Source organism: Equus quagga, unplaced genomic scaffold (genome assembly GCF_021613505.1).
Source record: "Equus quagga isolate Etosha38 unplaced genomic scaffold, UCLA_HA_Equagga_1.0 153_RagTag, whole genome shotgun sequence".
Taxonomy (NCBI): Eukaryota; Metazoa; Chordata; class Mammalia; order Perissodactyla; family Equidae; genus Equus; species Equus quagga.
In genome coordinates this window covers 4,464,334-4,489,488 of record NW_025796915.1, presented here as the reverse complement: position 1 = coordinate 4,489,488, position 25,155 = coordinate 4,464,334, and the positions used below count along the sequence as shown (strand labels likewise).

The following is a 25,155-nucleotide window of genomic DNA, read 5'->3' as shown; positions in this document are numbered from 1 at the left end:
CTGGGCTTCACACTCCTCCCTCTCCCTCTCTTTAGCCACCAGAGTAAACCCTGCAAACATAGGTGTCACTTGGTCCGCTTAAGCCCCACTGGGAGGAATGCTAGGCTGAGCAAACATGCCTTCAGGATTTCACAGCAAAGCCCTTCAACCAAAAAAAGGATCAAGACCTTTCTTTGAAAGAAAGAAAGATAAGGACTGCCTGAGGAGAGAACGTCTGTGGGAGAGGCTACAGCAGGGGTGGGGGAGAGGCCGCGGTCTGCTGGCGTCTAGAGCGGCTGACACCAGATCTACCGGGAGGTTAGAGCATCACGACACAGACTCTGAAAGCCGAGTTGGGTCGGGGAAGAGCTCGTCGGCTGTGTGCGGAGCGAGCTGGGAGGGGGGTTCCGCTGGGGAGAGGGGTGGGCAGCGACAGATAGGCCTGGGAGCTGGGGGTCGCAGTGGGTTAGGGGGCGGCCGTGACTGGGTCTCAGAGGAACTGTGATCCGGTCAGCTCATAGAAGGATGTAAGGGAGCCCGGAGGCTCCACTAAATACGAGTGCTAAGAGAGTCCGAGGGGGGCTCTAACCGGGTGTGCTCGGGGTGGGAGCCCGGGAGAGAACCGCCGGGGAGGCTGGAGGGCCGGAATGGTGCCGGCCAATGGAAGATACGATGGGTGGGGTCTCCTGGAGCCCCCGGGCAGCGATCGGGTGTCTGGGAGGCTCCGGGGCCGACCCGCGCGGGGCGTCTCCGTTGGGGCTGGGCGGGGTGGCCCCGCCAGAGCCAAAGAGCGAGACTGAGACGTGGGCCGGGCCGGCGGCAGGGCCGCTGGGCGGCTTGGGCGGGTCTTACCTCGGGCTTCGCCGCGGTGGCAGCCCCCTCCTCTTCGGCGGAAGCCGCCTCAGCCTCGGCCCCAGGGTCAGACCGAAGGAGACAGCAGAGGCGGAGGCCCCCAAGAGTCGGACGGTTCCGGGAGGGTGGGCCCAGCCGCCTCAGGGTCCGGGCGAGCGGCCGCCGCGCATCCCCCGCCCTGTCAGAGAGACTCCGCCCGGCCTGGGCAGACACATCGCCCGCCGCACCCCGCCCAGAGAGCACGCGTTGGACCGCCGCCTCAACCGCTGTCGCCGCCTCTGCCGGTGCCGCGGTGCCTCCTCCGCCGCCTCTCACGGTCCTGGTTGGACTCTCAGAAGCCAACGCCAACCGCCGCCGCGTCCCTAGTCCGCTTCGGCCCGCGCGCCCCCGACCCCGCGCACGCGACCCCGCCCCGCGCGACTCCTTGGCTGCAGGCGAGCAGGCGCGCGCGCACTTAACTCCCACGCCCCCTACCGCCCGCCGGAGCTGGCCCGCCCAGCCCCGCCCCGCCCCCGCACGTGACGCCGCCAGCGAGTACAGTTTGCGCTTGCGCGGACACGCCTCATCGCGTCCGCCTCAGGCGGCCCCGCCCAAACTTTTCTTCCTCACTTTACGGCAGAACGCTGCTTAGATTTTCCCTCTAGGAGAGAGGAGTGTCGCAAGGTTGGGGGTAGAAAAACTCTGAGTTTGCGACAGTAGGTCTCGCTTTCCGGCCAACACTGAGGTTCCTGAATGCTGGTTGGGGTGGTGAGGCCCGAGGCAGGTAAGAAGCCGCCTGCCCACTTCGGTTTGTCGGTCAGTGTGTCCCAGCCGGAGACTGCTTTGCTGCGCACGCAGACCTAGTGTATCCGTGCCCCATCCCCAATTTTGGCGCAGGGTTCTCAGCGCCGCCCCTCTTCGCCCCCGCCCCTTTCCACGCACACGCCCCCTCCCCCCGCATTTCCCCGCCCTCCTTTTCCTAGTCGTCCTTTCCATTCATTCCTCAGACTTCGCTGAGTCGTTTCCGTGCTTTAGACTCCGTAAAGTCAGAAGCGAATGAAATGGTCTTCAGCTTTCTGAAGTGCTGTGTTTTGTGGAAGACGATGAGAGAATCTGCGGTGGTAGTATAGTAAAATCATAATAGGAAAAAAGCACATGATACTCTCTGAGCATAGAAGAGGGGCCCCTGATTGTGTAGAAGGACACGAGGAAACCCCCTCCAAGGTGACCTATGGGTCACTCTTAACTATGTTAAAAGACATGAACGGTAGCTGGTCAAAGAAGTACGTGGTGAGATAGAAGCAAAAAGAATAACGAGTACAAAAGCATCTGACAGTATTGGCTGGAAACGTAAAAAGTTAGAGGAATAGAATATAGCTGATGGAAACCTTACTTGTGTAGGTTACCCTTTAAAGAAGCATCGCTGTAAAGGCTGAGAGCGATGAGGGGTGAGTATGTGGGCCGCAAGAGTGTTTTCTTTAAAGATGGCAGACTCAGGCATAAAAGTGTACCATGGAAGCGAGAAGTGGACAATTCATGGGTGAGGGTGGCTGATTTATGGGATCAGGAGCACTAGAGGAACTCAACCTTGTATGCACATTACATTAGAATCACCTGGGAATCTTTTTTAAAAAGTAAAAATCAATGCTGTTGCTCTACCCGAGACCAATTAAACAAACTCTGGCATCAATATTTTTTTAAAGTTCCTGAGGTGGCTCTAATGCTGAGGGTTGAGAACCACTGAACTAGAGAAAAAGAAAGGATGAAAAGTAGAGAAAGGCAGGAAGTTGATGGGCTCTGTAACGTTAAGATGGGAGTCATTGATGAGAGAGCTAGGGATAGAATGAGAAGCTTGAACAGGGTGATGAAAGTTTTGAATAACTGCTCTGGGAAGTGGGAGAAAGAGTCCCTCCTGCCTTTCCCTTCAGCACGTTCCATCCCTCAGTCTTAATCAGGCCTGTCTTGGTTACAGCTGTCTTTCCTCTCCTTTTCCCTTCCATGCAGGATTTGTCAGCTGGGGATCCAAATTTAGAGCTCAAGTGCATCCTCATTTCTATCCCCAAAAAAATCAGAGCTAAGCCAATTTATGAGATTCAAAGGCTAACATCACTCCCCTAGAAATTACTACACACAGTGCCTTGCCAATTTAGAATCTGTCTTCTATTATTTATTTCATCAGTCATTTAAATTAGGAATGATATATAAAGATATTTAAGATACAACTCTATTAGGGCCTCATAGTATTAGGGAAAACAAACTTTTTTGGGGGGGGGGCGGACATTAGCCCTGAGCTAATATCTGCTGCCAATCCTCCTCTTTTTTTTTTGCTGAGGAAGATTGGCTCTGAGCTAACATCCGTGCCCATCTTCCTCTACTTTATATGTGGGACGCCTGCCACACCGTGCCTTGCTAAGCGGTAACCGGAGATCCAAACAGATGACCCAAGATCAACAGGCAAACCCCCAGCCACTGAAGTGGAGCGTGCAAACTTAACTGCTGCGTCACCGGGCTGGCCCCAGGGAAAACAAACCTTTAAAAGAGGAATTCACTTGGCAAGCAGAGGTCTTTATAAAGCAAAGCCCAAGCCACTGCATGGTTACTGTCTGTTAACTAGGGTTAATCCAAAAACCTGTCTATCTGCCTCCAGATAAGAGACTTACTGTTGTCTGCTGTGACTGGAGTTTAATATGGAGAATAGAGGTGGGGCAGAGATAAAGATGATAAAATGGGTGTGAACAAATTATGAGGAGTCTTGAATTCCATGCCAAAGCATTTAGATTATATACTGTAAGCAATTAATAGGTATAAATAACAAAGGTAAAAATAAAATAACTTGTTTACACCATGAATCTCTGTCAGCCTGGCCTGTGGACTCTATCTCAGAATGAGGTTTTTAAATGTATAAAATAAAATACATAGAAACAGGGGCTGGCCCCGTGGCCGAGTGGTTAAGTTCGCGCGCTCCGCAGCAGGCGGCCCAGTGTTTCGTTGGTTCGAATCCTGGGCGCGGACATGGCACTGCTCATCAGACCACGCTGAGGCAGCGTCCCACATGCCACAACTAGAAGAACCCACAACGAAGAATACACAACTATGTACCGGGGGGCTTTGGGGAGAAAAAGGAAAAAATAAAAAAATAAATAAAAAAAAAATCTTTGTTTAAAAAAAAAAAATGCATAGAAACATAAGTGAAATCAATTTTATTGAAAGTTTTAAAAATACTAAAACAAGTGTGTGGTGTAGTTATATATGTGCTTCTTTATGCATTAAATAACATCTGGCAGCAGGTCTAATTATGTAATTTCAAAATAATGAGTATAAATTATATTTTGAGATACTTGTAACTAATGTGATGTGAAAATATCGTTTTTCTATTGATGACAAAGACATAGGGACTGTTAATACTACTGTGGATTATTGCCTACACTTACTGAAGAAAATACTAAATTTTAGCTAGAGATTATTGAAAATAAAGATGCAATTTTTTTCCCAATCCAAGTTCCTGGAACTCTTAAATTCTGGCCACATCCTGGCCCATGGATCCTAGATTTATAAAAATCTCACTGTAGGGCCAGCCCAGTGGCACAGCGGTTAAGTTCGCACGTCCCACTTCTCAGTGGCCTGGGGTTCGCCCGTTCGGATCCCAGGTGCAGACATGGCACCACTTAGCAAAAGCCATGCTGTGGCAGGCATCCCACATATAAAGTAGAGGAAGATGGGCATGGATGTTGGCTCAGGGCCAGTCTTCCTCAGCAAAAAGAGGAGGATTGGCAGTAGTTAGTTCAGGGCTAATCTTCCTCAAAAAAACCTCACTGTAATGGTTTTAAGCAAGAGCATAACAGATCAGATTTGCTAGAGCAGTGTTTGCTTCCCAGCCTCTTTGCTGGAGTAGGACTGGGGCACTGGCTGTTTTATTCTGCTCCTCCTATACCTTGGGGGCAGCAACCAGTACTAATCCAGTGTTGCCTAACAGTTTGGGCCTGCAGGAGGACTGAGCTTGTGGCTGTGTATGTAGGAGCAGTACTAGGAAATAAGTTGGGAAAGATAGGTTGGGGCTATTTTTTGTGGAAATCATTGAATGCCAGGCTGTAATTTGTACTTAATTTGGTAGACAGTGGAGAGATGTTAAAATATTTGGAGTAGAATAATACAATTAGAGTTCTGTTTGAAAAATTAATCTAGCAGTAATGTGTAGTAAGAGAGGATAGGAACAAAGAGACTAGACCAATAAAGAATTAAATAAATTTTTTTAACTAAATTTTATCATAAAGTGATCTCTCAAGAATCCGCTAAGATACTTTATTTCCCCGGTGTAACTGACCAATCTAAAGAAACATAGATTGGAATAAATTACATACCTTTCAAGAAGGATGTGCACACTAGTGTGGAGGTCAGTTAGCATTTTACATAGTCAAGAGGCTAGCCCATTCTTTTGTGTTATAAATAATAATATTAATACTTCTGATAAACAATGGCTTTACCACATAGACAGGTTCCCAGAAGTTGCTAAGGCCTTCGTTGGTTAAATTTCTTCTACACCTGTAAATCCTACATTTCTGACTTTTTAAGGTCAAAACTCCTCTCTCTTTGCCAATCCCTTAAACCTCTTGGATGAATAAAATGCGTTAGCAAACAAAAAGGAAGTCTTCAAGGCCCATCTCTTTGGAAACTGATCCATATCAGACTATCTAAAACTTACTGCCCAAATACCAGCTAGTCTCCAAATTGTGTGCTTTTCTAAACATATTGTTCAAAAAATTGTTTTGATGGTCCAAATATTAGTAATCAAAATGAGTAAATGTAAAGTTACTTAACTTTCTGAACCAGATTCTCTGAGAGACTACCTTCTTCAGCATGACTTACCTATATTGACTTTGTCCATCTAACTACTGGAGACCATTTGGGTAGTGATAAGGTTCAATACAGACTGAAAATCAAGTTTATGTAGAGTCTGAGGTTTATCTATCTGTTCCCTTTTTGGAGGGAAGAGGGAACAGGTCTATCTTAAAGCAGAGACAATACTTGAAATTTATGAAGCTTTTTAAAAACTTTTATTACTTGTAGAAAATCTCTGAAAATTCCTTTCTCAGGCTTCTAATTAAATGGCTGTCCCTTCACATATTCCTGTGTTATGGAAGCAGTATCAATCCTGATACTGAAAAAAATTGTCCTGATTACAGTTATTATTTTTGAGCATCTGTATTACAGGTTTAAAAACCTTAAGCCTGCCTTCCCTGATAGCCAACAAATGAATAAATACTCTTCAGAGCATTGTGACAAATTAAAGTCCTTCAAAACAATAGCTTGGGAACTTCTGGCCTTTGTTGGCTCTTAATTTTCTCACAGCAGCAACTTGGCACTTTACATTAAAATAAATAGTTGCTGGTAATGTTTAGCCCTACTTAGTAATATGTAATCTAATTCAAACTTGGTCAGATAGCCCACAAGTATTTGTGTTAATTAACATTTAAAGGCAAATGGCTAAGACAGAAAATTCTATATATCATTATGTCCTATCAGACTCTGTTTTCCTGTCAGCGTAGTACTGACAGAAGTTCATTATTTCATTCATTCATTGAATATTTATTGAACCCCTACTATGTGCCAAGCACATTTTTGAAACCCGTTAATTAAGAGTTTCTAATAACAATTTACTTCTTAACTATCTATGAAAAAATAACTTACCAGGCTTTGAAATATACAGAACAAACAAGATTAAAAGATGATGGCTTTTTCATACTCTTTCAAACACTATCTTTGCACATAGCTACTATGTGCTGAACACCGTGATTATTTATGAAATCAAGCATATTATAACTTTAGTTTGAGCAAAGTTTATCAGCTAAATATATCAGCTATATACTAAACTAAAAGTCTGTCCACTCCTTTTATAAAATATTATCTTACTCAGACCTCTCATTAAATCTAATAGCCTCGGGGGCCGGCCCCATGGCCAAGTGGTTAAGTTTGCGCGCTCTGCTTCAGCGGCCCAGGGTTTCAGCTCTTCGGATCCTGGGCGCGGACATGGCACTGCTCATCAGGCCATACTGAGGCGGCATCCCACATGCCGCAACTAGAGGGACCCACAACTAAAATATATACAACTATGTACCAGGGGGTTTTGGGGAGAAAACGGAAAAATAAAATCTTAAATCTAATGGCCTCCCCACACACTATCTTTTCAACCCCAGTCGTTTTACATTTTGCAGTTGTGTAAAGTCATTTCTCAGAAAATTTTAAGCAAAACAAAGTTTAAGAAAAGGCTGGTGTTGGGACCAGCCAGGTGGCATAGTGGTTAAGTTCACGTGCTCCACTTCAGCAGCCGGTGGTTCGCTGGTTCGGATCCTGGGCATGGACCTACACACCGATCATCAAGTCATGCTGTGGCAGCATCCCACATAGAAGAACTAGTTGTAAGGAGTTACAACGAGGATATACAAGTATGTACTGGAGCTTTGGGGAGAAGAAAAAAATGAAGGTTGGCAACAGATGTTAGCTCAGGGCCAATCTTCCTAATAAATAAATAAATAAGAAAAAGAAAAGGCTGGTGTTTACACCAAGTTTATAATAAGGAAAAATAATTGTAATACAATTATAGATGGAACCCTTGAGATAGAAATGGTTGACTGAGAATAAAATTCTTTTCATTGTCAATGACACCTTAGCTGTTGATGGCCATGCCTAGTAACAGAGCAGTAAATGGAAAACCTTGGTGCTAGAAGGAATCATAAAAGGTCAACTAATTTATCTCTCTGGCCCAAGGCAGGACCAAATGAAATTTATGGCATTAGAGTTACCAGGCATCATCATCATACCGAGTGGTTTTTCTACTTTGAGAGCTGAATTCTTCTATTTGTAAAATATTGATGTTAGAGGAATATTATCCACATTTATAAATAAATTTATAAAATTGAGAAATCTTCCTATGTTTATAACTATTTTATGTTATTAGGAGTTTTTCAAAATATATTTCACTTCTGTATTTTGTTCAGGAAAAGCATTCATTTATTAAAACTTCTCCAGTTTGTCAACCACTGAAGATAACAGGAATGAGTGAAATCTAATCTCTGCCCTCAAGAAGGATATATAAATCTTGATAGTAATTTTTACATGCCACTTTGTACAAATCTCTGGATGGTTTAGGCTAGCATTAAAAGGAAACGTTTAATTAGGGGAAAATGAAACAAAAAAACGTAGCCTTGAACTTCCTTCCTGAAAATTTTTTGCTTATGCTGCCATGAAAAGCACATATGGTCTTGGATGTGATTCTTTTTGTGAAATTGCAAATGGAATCATCCATTAAAAGTTGAGCATAAACTAATTTTAGTAAACATCAGATTATTTTTAAATCTTTGTGTTTGAAGGTTTGTAGAAGAGAGATTAGACCTACACTGTCTTTTCCAGAGGACGGAAGTGAGACCAGTGAGTTGAAGAAACAGACATATTTTAGGTCATTGTAGGAGTGGGAAGTGGTACATCGTTTTTTTTCCCCTGAGTGGAAATAGCTAAATTTACTGGTTATGTGCTCATTATAAAAAGAAAAGGGAAGAAAATAAAGCAAACAGTATCAAAAAGTAGAAGGTTAAAAGTTAAAAAGTACTAATAATCCTTTTCTTAAAGAAAACTGTATTAAAATTTTTGATGGCTATCATTCTTGATTATTTTTATGTGTTTTTCTGCTACAAATTTTTATATAACCTTTTCATAGCATATCATGAACATCTTTCTATGTCAATAAAGTCATATCTGCAACTTTATTTTTTTTTAAAGATTTTATTTTTTTTCCTTTTTCTCCCCAAAGCCCCCCAGTACATAGTTGTATATTCTTCATTGTGGGTCCTTCTAGTTGTGGCATGTGGGACGCTGCCTCAGCATGGCCTGATGAGCAGTGCCATGTCCACACCCAGGATTCGAACCAATGAAACACTGGGCCGCCTGCAGCGGAGCGCGCGAACTTAACCACTCGGCCACGGGGCCAGACCCTACAACTTTATTTTTTAATGGCTGAAAAATATTTCATTGTATGCAAACCCTGTTATTTAAATTTACCAGTCCTGTTTTGAACTTTCAGATTGTTTCCAATTTTTCTGTTATAAATATTGCTATAGTAAACATCCTTGTTAAATTTTTGCACACATCCTTAATGTTTCCCTTAGAATAAATTTCTGAAAGTGTAATAGCTACAAATAGACATTTCTTAAGAATTAAAATATAATGGCAAATTACCTTTCAAAAAGCTTGCGTTTGTTTACACTCCTGTCAACAACGATAATGCCCGTTTTTCCATAGTCTCTCGGCAATGCTGGTTATTACCAGTTTTCCCCATGTTTGCTAATTTGATAGGTGAAAAATGAAATCTTGCTTTAACTTACATTTCTTTGATTACCAGTAAGGTGTTGAGTATCTTTTCATGTGTTTATTGGCCAGTCGTATAAGTGTATTAAGCTCTATTTTCTTCTAATATTTTTGTTTCACTTTTTAACATTTAAATTTTACTTCATCCAAAATATAATTTGATATACGGTAGGAGGTAGGGATCCAACTTCATTTTTTAATCAAATGATTAACAAGTTGTCCCAGTGCCATTTGTTAAATAACCCAGTGAGTATATCCCAAACGTCATTACACAGACAATAAGGAGTTAATAGATATTCTACAAAACAACAAAACAAAACAAAAAATGTTTCATGGTCAAATGAGCTTGGGAAATATTCAGACCAAGAAAAGTTAAATTTCTTTATTGGGGAACAACTTCTAGCCTCTAATGTGCTTGTGGCAGTATGAATCTTCAATCAGGAGTTTTAGGGTGCAGCATTTGCCTAACTTATTTAACCATATAATCTTAATTTTTTCTTTCCAGAAATACTTATGAAATCCTCTGCAATTGTGGTTTCCAAAATAGTAGCCGCTACCCACATGTGGTTATTTAAATTTGTTTAAATTATTTAAAATTAAATATTTAGTTCCTCAGTCACGTTAGCCACATTTCAGGTGCTCAATAGCCACATGTGGCCAGTGGCTACTGTATTGGACATTGCATATAAAAAATATTTCCATCACCACAGAAAGTCCTACTGGACGGCACTGCTATAGAACATAGTGTTCATTGAAAACATGGAGTAGTTCATAATTTCTTCCATTAATTTGGAATGTTTTCATCATCATATTTAAAATTTCTAAAAATGCAAGCATTTGTTTTTGTGCTCTTCCATTGATTTATCTATTTCTGTTCCCGTACCACACAGGAGGTTGTGAGTCAAGCTCCTGCACCTTTTTCCCTGAGAGCAGAAGTGAAGAGTTCTTGCATGGAGTAGGAAGTTAGACTAGAAGGGATAAAGTCCTTACACTTATAAGACTCTGGAAATGTAAACATTTCTCTGCAGAACTTATATCATGTTGGGATCTACACTACATTATTCAGTCATTTATGCTACAATTATTTCTTGAGTATCTGCCTGACAAGGTCTGTTTTAGGTCCAGGGGCTATAATAAGTAAACAAGTTTAAGCAGACAAGGTCCCTTGTTCTCTTACTCTCATGGAGCTTACAGTCTTGTTTTTTTGGGTGGGGGAGAGGGGGAATTAACCAAGAAACAAACAAACAAAAAAGAAGACTGTCAGATAGCCATCAGTGCTATGCAAGGAATTGAAATTAGAGTGATGAGAGTGATTGGTGGCCTCTTATTTTGGGTGGTCACAGGAGAGCTCTGTGAATAAGTGGTGTTTAAACTGAAATCTGCCCCACAGAAGGAGCCAACCACTAGAAGGTCCAGGCACAGCTAGTACATCAGCCCTCAGGAGGGAAAGAGCATGGCATGTCTGAGGAATAGAAAGAAGGTTGGTGTGGCTGGAGCTTAGTGGGCAAGGGGGAGAGTAATAGGAGATGAGGTTGGAGAGGTAGCTGGGGCCATGTGATCATGCAGGGTTTTGTAAGCTAGGGTAGGGAGTTTGTATTTCTTTCTAAGTATGATAGTGTGTTCCTGGAGGGTTTTAGACAGGGGGCAGACATGACCTGACTTAAAATTTTAAACAATTACTCTGACAGCTATATGGAGAATTTACTGAAAGGGTCAATGATGACTTCTATCAGGAGACCAGTTAGGCTGGGTCAAGGTAAGAAATGATGATGGATTTGACTAAGGTGGTAGTAGTGGAGGTGGAAAGTATTGAACAGATTCAAAACATTTTGGCTGGAGAATCAACAAGACATTATCGATTGGATGTGAGATATGAAGAAAATAGAATACTCTAGGATGATGTCTGTGTTTCATTATACAGTACTGGATTCAATTTCTGGTCTAATTATTACAGGCAAAATTGGCACACAGAAAACACCAGTAAATATATTTTAACCAAATAAATAAACTTGCTTTAATAAATGTCTTGCTCTTATACAGATTTAACCTACTAAAGCATAACTTGTGCTCATACCTTTGTTAATTATTAGGGAATCTGATTCCTAAGAATTAGGGGCTTATGTTACATGCACATCAACTATGAACAGTAATTAGACTGTTCCACCGAAGTGTCCAAACCAGCAGAGTAGAGTGAATGAAGCAGAGAAAATTGCCTGCCACAGGTGCAAAAGTTCTCTGGGGATCTCTTATTTTAAAAGTCCATGCTGATTTTGTATTTTATGATACAGTATGTCCATGTTTATGTTAATAATTAAGATATTTTAAGTTACTGAAATATTTTATTGAAATATTTTAAGATTAAATTGATTAGCTCTTTTCCCCCAAAGCTACTGAAGTTGAAGCTCTAGGAAGATGTGCTGTGATTAGCCTGTGTTTGATTTTTGATGTGTGTTTGATTGTTGATAACCTGCTGGCCATAGCCATGTATCCAGGTAGAGAAGCACAGACCAGTTCTGAGAATTTGCAGTTTGATACAATTTGAAACAAAAGCCAAGGGGAGTTAGGAGGGGAACTGCATTTAGAAACTACTAATTTATAATCTTCATTTAAAATTAGTAGGACAGGTGTACTTTGCACTTTTAATGTTTTTAAAAACATAACCAAATAAGGCTGTTCCTTTTTTTTTTTTTAAGGAACACTGACTGAATAATTAGGGGAAAAATGAGTAAAGGTCACGATTCTGAGATAGTATATTTTCTCTTGGGCCTTACCGTAAAACAAGCTTATCTGGATCGCTACTTCATTTAACAGCCACAGGCATATTTTCCCAGAAGTTATGAGGATTGCTGCATACCTTTTGAAATGCTTGGTCATTAAGATCCTCATGTATATTTTTAATCTTATAAAATATTTGTTAATGCATCTATAAAGTAGACAATACTTATTTATATCCACTGTAATTAGTATTTTTAGGGATTTCCTCATCAAAAATCCAGATTGAAACAGCAGTAGCACCTCTAGTTAAAGGTTAATAATCTACTTGGAAACTGCCTTTAAGATAGTTTAATAAATAGCCCCAATGCTTTATTAGACCTTTAAAAGCTCTTAAAATTAATTCAACCTAGAAATTTACAATAGGTTACATAATTGTGGTCTAGAACAGGGATCAGCAGTTTTTCTCTAAGAGGCCAAATAGTAAATATTTTAGGCTTTGCAGGCTGCTCAGCTCTTATAGCTCAAAAGCAGCCATAGGCAATATGTAACAAATGAGCAAGATTTTGTTCTAATAAAACTTTATTTACAAAAACAGGCAGTGGGCCAAATTTGGTCTGTGGGCTGTAGTTTATTGACGCTGGGACTAGAAAACTAGGATTTTTTTAGGATTTTTTAAATAGGATGACAAGTTTTTAAAGTTGGCAAAGGTGAAAGCTTAGACTTAGAATTATAGAATCCTAGAGCTAGAGGAGACTTTTGGAAATCATAGGATCACTTGCAAATGTCAAAAATACAGGTGCCCACATTTATATGGTGTCTGACAAATATTAATGTACAACTAAAATTTCATAATATTATAAACTATTTAGACCACAATAAAAAAATTTTTTTAATTATTTTAACTTAAAATCAAATGAATTATATTAAAAAACAAAGAGGTATAAACAAAACAAGTTTGGCAATATATTGATAATTGTTGAAGCCAGATGATGGATAATGGTGGTTTAGTATACTTTTCCTTCTACCTTTGTGTGTTTGAAATTGTTCATAATAAAAAACTAGGAAAAAAACAAAAGCAAAAGAAAAGTACGGGTGCCCAGACCCTATTCCCTAGAGATAAATCCTGTATGCTCTTTAAAATCCCTATAGATGATTCTGATGTGCACCCCTGGCCAGAACCACTATTTATCTGATCCATAACTCAGTTTATAGATATGAAGCTGAGACCCAGAGGTTTAATGACTTCTCCAGAGTCAAACTGGTTAATTGTAGATCTGAACTGAATCCCAGGTCTTCTGACTCCCAACCTAGTGTTTTTTCTACTGAACCAGCAGCTTCTTCCCTTACTTATATCAGCAGGTAAAGAATGGCTCCTTTTGGATTGTAAATTTTCCCGCAAGTTAGTTTTTACTGCTTTTTTTTTATAACAGATATTCAAGTAGTATGCATTTTAAGGATTTTAAGACTAATATGAAAAAATAGTCTCTTCCTCTTGTTAAAATTAAACCTTTGTTTAGGAAGTGTTCTATACTGTGAGTTCAATATTAGCTTCATTTAGCTACAGAAGTTGGAAGATATAATAAACTAAACCCTGTAATTGCAGAGTTTGTGTATACTGACAACACGTTAACATCTTTGCCTCACTTAGCTAGGGTTGAGAGAACAATTTTCTCCGGGATTAGCATTCACTCTTCTTCTGCCAAAGGTAAAGCACAAAAGCACAGAGTCATGCCCTGGCTAGATCTATCCTTGATGACTTTGTGACTTTTTATAAAGAGACAAATGTTTTATTTTCAAGAAATCTTTAAGGTCCATTGTTCCCATCCCAAATATAGGGAACAGAGAAGGAAACTACCTTATTTTGAGAGGCTGCTGTATACCAGACAATGTGCTGAGTGTTTTCACTCATGTTTTTAATTTGTGTAACAACCCTGTGAAGCAGATTTTATTGTTACCTCATTTTACAGATGAGGAAAACAAGGCCCGGAAAGAGGAGGAGTAACTTGCTCAGGGTCACGTAGATAACAAGTAGCAAAGTTAGAGCCTGGACCCAAAGCCACCTAGCCCCAAAACATAGAACTATAATATATTTGTAGGATTTTACAGATAGAACCATGAGGAGGTCATTGTCTCCCAGTTCACTGCCCAATATTTTTACCATCCACCAAAACCAAGTACATAGGTCTTAATTCTGAAGGAATTTAATACTAATCAACAGAGGAAAACAGACAAAACACAAAACCATGGGGCTGGCTCTGTGGCCGAGTGGTTAAGTTCACGCGCTCTGCTGCAGGCGGCCCGGTGTTTCATTGGTTTGAATCCTGGGCGCGGACATGGCACTGCTCGTCAAACCACGCTGAGGCAGCGTCCCACATGCCACAACTAGAAGAACCCACAACAAAGAATATATAACTATGTACCGGGGGGCTTTAGGGAGAAAAAGGAAAAAAATTAAATCTTTAAAAAAAAAAAAACAAAACAAAAGCAAATGAGGATGTTACAGACAATACAAAAATCCTAAGAAGACTTATTTCTCTAATCTGTATTTTCCAACTCCCCTTTTAAAATGTTTCATTCATCTGGCAAATATTTGTTGTACCTCAGATATGCCAAGCACAGGGCTCACTCTATAGCAAGGAAGTATGGCTCTTGGTTCTTTGGCGAGGTCCCTTTCATCTCCTTTTCCCCCACACACCCTTAATAGTGGGATCATCGCCCTCCTGGTCACACCAGCTAAAGCCCCTAGACCATTTCTTAATTCTTTCCTTTCTCATCCAACCTCCTCTGATCACTTACTGATTCTCTGTCTACACTATCTTTTCCTCCTTGCCTCTCCATTCCTACTACCATCTTCCCTGTTTTAGATCATGTCCTCCTACCTTTATTTTCAATAAAATCTAATCTCTACCTCAGTTTCTCTCCCTACCAATTAATCCTATATACTATGGCTGAATCATTAGTCTTCCTAAAGCTTGACATGGCCGTTAATGGCTCCTCGTTTCCTCATATAAATTCCAAACTCTTTTACTTGGAATTCAGTCTCACACCACTTAGCTTCTAATAATCTTCCTCTAACCCTCCCTACACTCCTACTGCCACTTCAATCCAGCCAGACTGGACCACACGCTTAAAGGCACTTTCCTTGCCCCTCTGCCTTCTTAATGCCCTTTTCCTTGCTTCCAACTTCACCTGCCTTTCAAGAGCCCACTTTTATGCCACTTTCTCCTTCAAGTCTTCCTGATCTGAGCTCTCCTTCCCTTTCACCCCCTTAGCCAGAAGTGATTATTCCCTCTTCTTAATTTCCATACGTTTTATTTGTGCCTCATGGGTTTCTTCTCTCATTGAGTGTAAGCCACCTTATACATCTTTGTGTCTCCCACAACACCTAATATTAGATACTCAGTAGGTGTTTTTTGACTAAAAGAGGTATATGTATTCATTATGTATTCATTATAACATAATAGGCTTAAACTCAGTCAGGGTAGGAACTATGATTATTTCATTCCCATTCTGATTTTCCAGCCCCTAGCACATAGGAAACACTCAATAAACATTTGTTAAATGAAATACAATACAGTTATCAGTTACTGGGATGTAAATTTCCTAATGACATAATAGATACCTGGAAATGCCACTTTGTTATGTTTTTTAAAATCTTAGTTACCTATGTTTCTTCACTTTATATTGACAAACACCCTATGATAAAGGTCATGTATTAATCTTCTCACTTTACAGAAGAGGAAACTGAGGCTTAAAAAAATTAAGTAATTTATTTATGATCACACAGCCATGAGTAACAGAACTGAGTCTAAAATTCAAGTCTTCAGATGTGAAGTTTAGAGTTCTTTTTCTTGGCCAAGGGTGTTTTGGCTAATATTAGTTTGATTCCATTTGCTTTAGAATTGTCGGGGTTAAACTATGGCAATCATGCTGTATGAAATAGAATTAAGTCCTTGATTACCCATTGTCTGTATGTTGGACATTTTCAAATTCAAACAGACAAAACACAAAAACTACTTTTTGAAGAAAATTTTGTCCCCGCCTGTGGACACTCCCTCCAAGGTGAGATGCCTGTCTCTTCAGGCATTCTTCTTCTTGTAGGCTCCTATCCCTGGTTGGGTTGGCTGATAAGATGTGGGTCTGATTTCAGCTGGCAGTGTAGAGAGCAGGTCTCCATGTCGTTGCCAGGCAGTACAATCTGGCACTCACCACTACGTAGTGTTCACTGAAGGCATGGGGGAGAGATTCAGGGAGCCATGCTTGATGCATGTACAGTTATTCCCTTTTCATATTCGTATACTCTTAAATCAAGGCACATCAGCAGCAAGCTGAGCACCTAGCCTCCACAAAACTGCTTTTACTTGATCACTGTTTGCTCAATTGCCATCAGGATCATTAGAAGAAACAATCCTCTGAAACTGTTTCATCTATTGTAAGGATATTGTGGGATATTATTCATTATGATAGACCATGACTTCTATGAAAATTTCTTGAGAGAAAATGGTCTGACTTTAATACAAAGAATGCTTTTACCTTTCCTGAACAAATGCTTTGTTTTTACCTATGGACATTGTGAATATTTAACTTAATGCACTCTGGTTAGCTGCCAAAAAGCTTAGAGCCAAATTTGTGGCCCACCCATAACAAATGTGCTCTATGCCTCGTTGACTTTGTTCCTGGCTCCAGTTTATATCTCTGCTCAAGTTACTTTTTCTTAAGAAAATCTTAGTTCACGCCATCTTATTTTAGATAGATAATAGATAGACAGACAGACACTCACAAACAGCCTTATGTTGTTTCTGAAATAGTTCGTATTATGATACACTGCTCATAAAACCACCTTTGGTGCGTCTTAGCTACCTCATTTACTTAGCTTTTTTTCTTGAGGGGTATATTTATTTTTCTCTATAGGTTTTTGCAGGGTTTTGATTACATGAAAATGGTTGTGCCACAAAATTTTATTTATTTATTATTGGAACATTGGCTTATAACATTATATAAATTTCGGGTGTACATCATTATATTTTGATTTCTGTGTAGATTACATCATGTTCACTACCCAAAGACTAATTACAATCCATCACCACACACGTGCCTAATCACCCCTTTCACCTTTCTCCCTCCCTCCTTCCCCTCTGGTAACCACCAATCCATTCTCTGTCTCTGTGTGTTTTGTTTGTTGTTGTTCTACTTATGAGTGAGATCATATGGTATTTGACTTTCTTGCTCTGACTTATTTCACTTAGCATAATACCCTTAAGGTCTATTCATGTTGTCATAAATGGCAAGCATTCATCCTTTTTATGGCTGAGTAGTATTCCATTGTGTATATATACCACATCTTCTTTATCCATTTGTCCTTTCATGGGCACCTAGGTTGCTTCGAAGTCTTGGCTATATGAATAATGCTGCAGTGAACATAGAGGTGCATCTGTCTTTACGCATTCATGTTTTCATATTCTTTGGATAAATACCCAGCAGTGGAATAGCTGGATCATACAGTAGTTCTATTCTTAATTTTTTGAGGAATCTCCATACTGTTTTCCATAGTGACTGCACCAGTTTGCACTCCCACCAGCAATGTATGAGAGTTCCTTTTTCTACACATCCTCTCCAACACTTGTTTTTTTTTTGAGAAAGATTAGCCCTGAGCTAACATCTGCTGCCAATCCTCTTTTTGCTGAGGAAGACTGGCCCTGAGCTAACATCCATGCCCATCTTCCTCTACTTTGTATGTGGGATGCCTACCACAGAATGGCTTGCCAAGCAGTGCCATGTTCGCACCCAGGATCCGAACTAGCGAACCCTGGTCCACTAAAGCAGAAGATGCACACTTAACTGCTGCGCCACTGGGCGGCCCCTCGCCAACACTTGTTATTTCTTGTCTTGTTAATTATAGCCATACTGATGGGCATGAGTTGCTATCTCATTGTAGTTTTGATTTGCATTTCCCTAATAATTAGTGATGTTGAACATCTTTTCATGTGCCTCTTAGCCATCTGTATATCTTCTTTGGAGAAATGTCTGTTCAGATATTTTGGCCATTTTTTAATTGGGTTGTTAGTTTTTTTGTTGTTGAGTTGTGCAAGTTCTTTATTTATATTTTTTAGATATTAATTCTTTATCAGCTATATGGTTTGCAAATATCTTCTCCCAGTTGTTAGGTTGTCTTTTTGTTGTGTTGATTGTTTCCTTTACTGTGCAAAACCTTTTTAGTTTGATGTAGTCCCATTTGTTTATTTTTTCTGTTGTTTCCCTTGCCTGGTCAGACATCGTACTTGAAAATTTGCTGCTAAGACTGATATCAAGTGGGCCAGCCCCGTGGCCGAGTGGTTAAGTTCGCACACTCCGCTGCAGGCGGCCCAGTGTTTCATCGGTTTAAATCCTGGGCGCGGACATGGCTCTGCTCATCAAGTCATGCTGAGGCGGCATCCCATGTGCCACAACTAGAAGGACCCACAACTAAGAATATACAACTATGTACCCGGGGGGCTTTGGGGAGAAAAAGGAAAAAAAAAAAAAAAAGACTGATATCAAGGAGTGTGTTGTGGGTCCAGCCCCATGGCGAGTGGTTAAGTTTGCCCGCTCTGCTTTGGCAGCCCAGTGTTTCGCCAGTTCAGATCCTGGGCACCGACATGGCACCACTCATCAAGCCATGCTGAGGCAGCATCCCACATGCCCCAACTAGAAGCACCCACATCTAAAAATACGCAACTATGTACCAGGGGACTTTGGGGAGAAAAAGAAAAAAAAAAAAACTTTAAAAAAAAAAAGGATGATTTAAAAAAAAGCGTATTGTCTTTCTTCTAGAAGTTTCTTGGTTTCAGATCTTACATTCAAGTCTTTAATCCATTTTGAGTTAATTTTTCTGTGTGGTATAAAATGATGGTCTACTTTGACTCTTTTGCATGTGGCTGTCCGGTTTTCCCAGCACCATTCATTGGAGAAACTTTCCTTTCTCCATTGTATGTTCTTGGCTCCCTGTCGAAAATTAGCTGTCCATAGGTGTGTGAGTTTATGTCTGGGCTCTCGATTCTGTTCCACTGATCTGTGTGTCTGTTTTTTTGTCTGTACCATGCTGGGTCTTTTTGTTTGTGTGTTTGTTTGTTTTTAGTAGCATAACCAAGTGGTAACATAACTGGTGTAATGGTCGGAATTGATTAAATTGATGTCATAATTCTAGTCCAGTGTTGTTATTTCTTATAATATGCTTTGCTTTGTACTCTTAGTCTGCATGTGATAGTTGATTGCTTTGTGATTTTTAAAAATAGTGTTATGCTGACCAATCAGTGAATAGCAGTGAACTCAGTCTGTTAGGTTCAAATATTGTTTTACCACCATTACCAGAGTTTTTGTCTTTGTTAGCACCTTCCCTCAGGTGATCATGAGCATATTCATCTTATCATACCACTTGTCTTGTTCCTACTGTTAGTGAGTCCTGCTTTTGTTTGGACAAAATATGAATGGATATTTGTTTCCAAACCTCATTTGCTTTGATTGGTTTGGAGCTCTATCTAGATTGTCTGATCATCTTACTAATATCATCCAATAATAACATAAATATTATTTGTACAACAGCTTGTACTCTTTTAATACCTCCGAGTGAATTTATTTGACCTTTTCCACAATACTCTTAGACATGTAAAGCAGGTATATGCCCTTTTTACAGATGACAAAAACAAGGACAAGATCATTTAAATGACTTGCTCAAGGTGATACCAGCAAATCAGTGGTAGAACTAGGGCTCGACCAAGGTCTTGATTCCTGTGCCCACTACCTTTCAATGCCAAAAGAATTGCTAACTTACATTACGAACAAAGTCTTTATCTTACCCCTTGAGGTAAAGGTGGGAAATGGGCAAGACATATTATATCACTCATGCTCTTAGCTAGGCAGAATCAGGAATGAATTACTCTCATGATTTTCTGTTCTTGAAATTATAGTTACTTTTAACTACAGCTCTAATCACTGTCACTTTCCATTATGGAATGAAGAAGCAATATTTTATCTTATCTCTTGAAAATTAATGTTGAAATGGAAACTATTTCCCTTGGTAATTAGTAACATTTTTCTGTAGACTTTTTGAAAATTTATCTTTAATATAAAAATAATTTGCCATTGGGGTCCAGCCCTGTGGCCTAATGGTTAAGTTAGGTGTGCACCACTTCCTGCAGCCCAGGTTCAGTTCCTGGGCACAGACCTACACCACTCATCGGCAGCCATGCTGTGGTGGTGACCCACACACAAAATAGAAGAACATTAGCACAGATGTTAGCTCAGGGTAAATATTCCTCAAGCAAAAAGAGGAAGATTGGCAACAGATGTTAGCTCAGGGAAAATCTTCCTCAGCAAAAGAAATGATAATAATAATAAATTTGCCATTGTTATCATGCATATTCATTAAAGAGCCAAATATATGGTTAATGCTATATAGTTTGGTGAAACATTAGTTATAATTTTAACCAGTCTCTGCATTTAAAGAGGAAATTAAAAATCCATGGTTACTGTTTTAGCATGGAAAATTTCCAAAGTTTTCATTCTAACGAATTATTAACATAAAGAACATAAGCTAGAGTTTCTTGAATGTTTACTTTTAGCCAGGCATCGTTGTTCTTTATAATAGTATTTAACTTCACAAAAACTTGTAAGAGTAGCTACTATTTATGATCCCTGTTTTACAGTCAAGTATTGTATTCAACAGTAAATATTGTCTTCTGCCTCTCCTTCAGCTTCTGGAATTTCTGAGCAGCCCTGGTCAGTACAAGATGGACCCTGTAGTCTTGAGTTACATGGACAGTCTACTGCGGCAATCAGATGTCTCACTATTGGATCCTCCAAGCTGGCTCAATGACCATATTATTGGGTTTGCCTTTGAGTACTTTGCCAACAGTCAGTTTCATGACTGCTCTGAGTACGTCTGCTTCATCAGCCCCGAAGTCACCCAGTTCATCAAGTGCACTAGCAACCCAACAGAGATCGCCATGTTCCTTGAACCCCTGGATCTCCCCCACAAGAGAGTTGTATTTTTAGCCATCAATGATAATTCCAACCAGGCAGCTGGGGGAAGCCATTGGAGTTTGTTGGTTTATCTCCAAGAGAAAAAAACCTTTTTTCATTATGATTCCCATAGCAGAAGCAACTCAGTCCATGCAAAGCAGGTAGCAGAGAAACTGGAGGCTTTCATAGGCAGAAAAGGAGACAAACTGGCCTTTGTGGAAGAGAAAGCCCCTGCTCAACAAAACAGCTATGACTGTGGGATGTACGTGATTTGTAACACTGAGGCCTTGTGTCAGAACTTCTTTAGGCAACAGCCAGAATCACTATTACAGCTGCTCACTCCTACGTACATCACAAAGAAGAGGGGAGAATGGAAAGATCTCATTGCCAGACTTGCTAAAAATTAGCTGTTGAAGTGTATTTTGTGACTTTTGAAGCCTCCTCTCTCTGCCCATCCCCATTTATTGGATGGCTGCAATCTCAGTGCCTGAGGGAAGATGCCTGGTAGAGGGAAGCTTAGGATTTTTACTTTCTCTTGAAAGAATGTCATCCTCTGCATTATCCTAATGAAAGTTTCACTTTAACCCTAGCTTGAGAGCAATATGTTCTGTGAAAATGTCTTGAAGTTATGCACCAAAACCTTAAGACCAAGCGATTTTAAGATTTATTAATTCCCTTTTGGTATCCCTTATCCATATTGGCTTATTCCCAAGGAAAGGCAGTAATCTGTAAAATAAATTAAGAATATGTGAAATCTAGAGGAATGCAAGAAGAAAACTATTGAAGAACCAAAAACTTATTGCACAGCCTACATATTTAAAGAGATCAACTGGCTAGAAGCAGATCAAGACCTAACCTAATTCAAGATTAAATGCTATGAAAATCATTTACTCAGTTCTGTGATCTCTCTTCCATTCACCATGCAAAGTCTTTTCTGGCTGTCTGCGTAACTTTTGCAAATATTTGATAGAGGTGATGTTATCCCATCTTCCTCCATCTGATTCTTGAATGCTTTAAGTAAGGGGGAACTTTAAGTAATTTCATTAAAATAAATGGCTATAGTAGCCCTCTTAGTTTGCTCAGTGAATGGGGTCAACTTGCTACTCTGGATTGATAACAGCTTTCCGTCACCATGTCTATTAGCCATGGTACACTCCTTCCTTATGTCCAAATTTCTCTGGTTTTAAAACTCATGGCTGATAACTTTCCAAGGTTACCTGTTATTTCAGGTAAATATTTCTGCTTTCTGATAGTCAGTTTTTCCTCTCCTCTCTATCCTTAATCTGGCAGAATTGTTTTCAGTTATGTCATGGTGATTTCAGAATGATTATTCTATCTGAAACTCACAGGGTAAAAGTTGGTTTGTTTTTGAGATATAAATGAGAAAAAGTGGCCTTTGTCAACCCTTTTGCTTAATTCAAAATGCAGACTATGTAACTTTTTAAATGTGGAACCAAGAGTAAAAAATGCTAACCCTCCTAAATCACTGATGTCTTTTTTCAGAGTTGCTTCAAATAATTAACAATCAGATGACATGTTGGGTACACACATTAATTCCATTCCTAATGAGAATTAGATTGCAATGCTTATGAGATTTGAAAACCAAAGATTACCTTCAGCCATGAAACTTACTTCAACTACCTCCCCAGCCTAATCCTGCCCCCAGCATTCATAGCCCAGAATAACCTCACCACTCAGTGACCACAGAGGCAGTAACTCAGTTCCTTTTGGTCAGGGACGGAGGAAACACAGTAAGTGTAAATAAGTACAGGTTACGTAGCAGGCCCAAGTGAACAGAAGTTGAAACTAAAAGTCAAAGAGAAGGGCTACAAAAAAGTTTACATTTCAAGTCAGTATGTTTTGAATAAAAAGAGGAGACCTAATGGAAATCGGTGTCAGAAAAAAAAGATTGGGACCTGGCAATCAGTCATAGAGGTGAAATAGGGAGGGAGGGACAACAAGAGGAGTGACATAGGTTGCTGAGGCCAAGAGTGTAGATAACGATAAGAAATAATATTTATTTCAACAACTGTTGACCTAGGCATCTAGTCTAGACTCTGAAAGAGTCATATCCTCTCTGGGAAAAGTTGTCCTTCTGATAATACAAAGTGTGTCTGTGTACATGTCAGATTGTCTCCATCTTAAGAGTTAATACGTATGAGAGCAGTCTTGGCTAACTCCCTAAGATTTGTCCCAGAAATAATTTTTTTAACTAAACTAGTAAAGTCTTTTAAAAAGAGATAAAATCTGAGGTCTCCTTTTCCAAATACATTCTGTTATTGAACTGTGCCATAGGTTAGTCTCCTATGAAACTTTGAGTATGATATTTGTTTTAGCATTATAAATGACAGGAGACTCTAAGAGTTTACTTGTAATATTTCACTAGATGCTACTATAACAGCCCATAGTTATACACGGCTTGACCATCCATTGATGTTACATGATACAAAATAGGAGACAGATCTTTTGTTGGTATTGTGTTCCCTGTCTCTTAGAGTCAAAAGGATCCAGGGTGCAAAATTCAGCTTCAAAATATTCAAAAGGAAAGCAGGTTATTCAAAATTCAATTAAGCAATTGCTACAGTGAACTACCCTGCTTTTGAATATCCTGGTGTATTGATCCATAAGTATACTCACACTTGTCTAACCTGTGTCTCATATGGAATTTAGAAACCCAGCTGTAGATGGTGGTCAAAAATAAAAATAAGTATCAGTGGGTTTTCTATTTAATACTGTCCAAATCATAAATATTTCTGCCCTTTGGCTAGATAGTTGTTGAAATTCCTAAGCACTAATCCTAATTGGACCAGAATAATTTAAAAAATCACAAGTGGATTATATTTCTAATATATACCTTATGATTTTTACTATACTACTTTTACTATGTCCATACTGACCATATGTTTTAATAATAGGTATTCCATTGAAATGGCAAAGTAGAATTTCTCAGTCACATGGCTATTTACTGATATTGAAAGTTTTTTCCTCTGTCACTTAAAATAAAAAAGGGGAAAATATTTACAGAAATTTCCATGCTGTGGTGTGGGAAAGGGCATGGATGTTTTAATAGAATCCAAGCCTATAAACTTACAGCCTCAGGCAAGTGTGAGATTAAGTAGCCTCATCTGCAGAATGAAGCTAGTGGTCTGTTCAAGCAGGTCCTATAGGGGTTAAATATCATATGTAAAGCATATAATAGACATTAAAATAAACCTACTCCCCTTCTGTCCTACTACCCAGTTCCATTTTCAGACTAGCAGCAAGCCTGAAAACTTTGTTTTATATTGCAGCTAAAGAGCTGCAAAAAAATGGCCTGATAAGTACTATTATGTACAAAAGAGAAAACTTATTCAAGGATGGTAAATGACAACAACTAATCTTTTATTTATTTTTTTTTTTTTGAGGAATCTTAGCCCTGAGGTAACTACTGCCAATCCTCCTCTTTTTGCCGAGGAAGACTGGCCCTGAGCTAACATCCATGCCCATCTTCCTCTACTTTATACGTGGGACACCTACCACAGCATGGCTTTTGCCAAGCGGTGCCATGTCCGCACCCAGGATCCAAACCGGCAAACCCCAGGCCGCCGAGAAGCGGAACGTGCATACTTAACCGCTGCACCACCGGGCTGGCCCTGACAACAACTAATCTGTGTATCACTCTATAATGTACAAGTTATTTTATATAGAATTATGTAGTCTCATTTGTCATGTTTGTTCAGTATTATTATTCTAATTTTATAGATAGACAAACTCAGAGAAGCTCAGTCACATGATTGAAAGAGACAGGGCCAAGACTCAAATGCACGGCCTCCATCTCTTCTTACACTCTTTCCGCGTATGCCTTTCTCCCTGTCTCAGAAAATGGTGGCAAAAACTCCTTGCTTAAACATTTTAAATGTAATCTCGCCTCACTTTATAAATTTCATAAATTCAGCTGGTATATTACAGAAACCAATAGTGAAAAATTATCTCAATTAACTGCAAAACTTTGTATAATAACTGGCTTTGTTTTGTATATTAGGTCATATTTGGATCGGCTCCTGACATCGATCTACTGCTCTAAGGCATTTTAAAACCCTCCGTTGTATTTCCTTTCAGATTCTGTACATGTGAAAGATGAGAAGAACAAGAGCAGCGGCCTGGGGAGCCTCATAAACAAGAGAGAGCTTAGAGGAACTGTGTCAAGTAAATGCAACTAAGCAAAGATGGAGCACTCAGTACAAGATGGGAGGAGTGGTCACCAAGTTCCAAAATGAGGCAAATGAAATTCCACTAAGG

The 25,155-nt window shown here is 39.8% G+C and overlaps 2 protein-coding genes across 11 annotated transcripts in view; one reads left to right on the top strand and one right to left on the bottom strand.

The window, feature by feature from the left end:
- Window positions 1-1,221, bottom strand: part of LOC124233049 (unconventional myosin-IXa) — a 289,642-nt gene extending 288,421 nt beyond the window's left edge. For all 6 annotated transcript variants that reach the window (XR_006886963.1, XM_046650076.1, XM_046650077.1 and 3 more), the window contains exon 1: window positions 832-1,221. The gene's annotated coding sequence lies outside the window, so the exon portion shown is untranslated. The remainder of the gene's footprint in view (window positions 1-831) is intronic.
- On the top strand, window positions 4-25,155 carry LOC124233051 (sentrin-specific protease 8). 5 transcript variants are annotated; one of them, XR_006886964.1, is made up of 3 exons: window positions 4-212; window positions 20,610-22,106; window positions 24,976-25,155. XR_006886964.1 is itself a non-coding variant. In XM_046650082.1 (2 exons), the coding sequence occupies exon 2, from the start codon at window positions 20,646-20,648 to the stop codon at window positions 21,282-21,284; it is 639 nt and encodes a 212-aa protein (XP_046506038.1). In that variant the 5' UTR covers window positions 4-212; window positions 20,610-20,645; the 3' UTR covers window positions 21,285-22,394. The 5 variants fall into 5 exon arrangements, 4 of the variants coding, with proteins under 4 accessions (XP_046506038.1, XP_046506037.1, XP_046506039.1 ...); XM_046650082.1 differs by lacking the exon at window positions 24,976-25,155 and having other exon boundaries at window positions 20,610-22,394; XM_046650081.1 differs by lacking the exons at window positions 4-212; window positions 24,976-25,155 and adding an exon at window positions 1,505-1,594 and having other exon boundaries at window positions 20,610-22,393.

Coding starts and splice junctions, on each gene's coding strand:
- LOC124233051 (XM_046650082.1), top strand. CDS start 20,646: ATGGACCCTGTAGTCTTGAGTTACATGGACAGTCTACTGCGGCAATCA.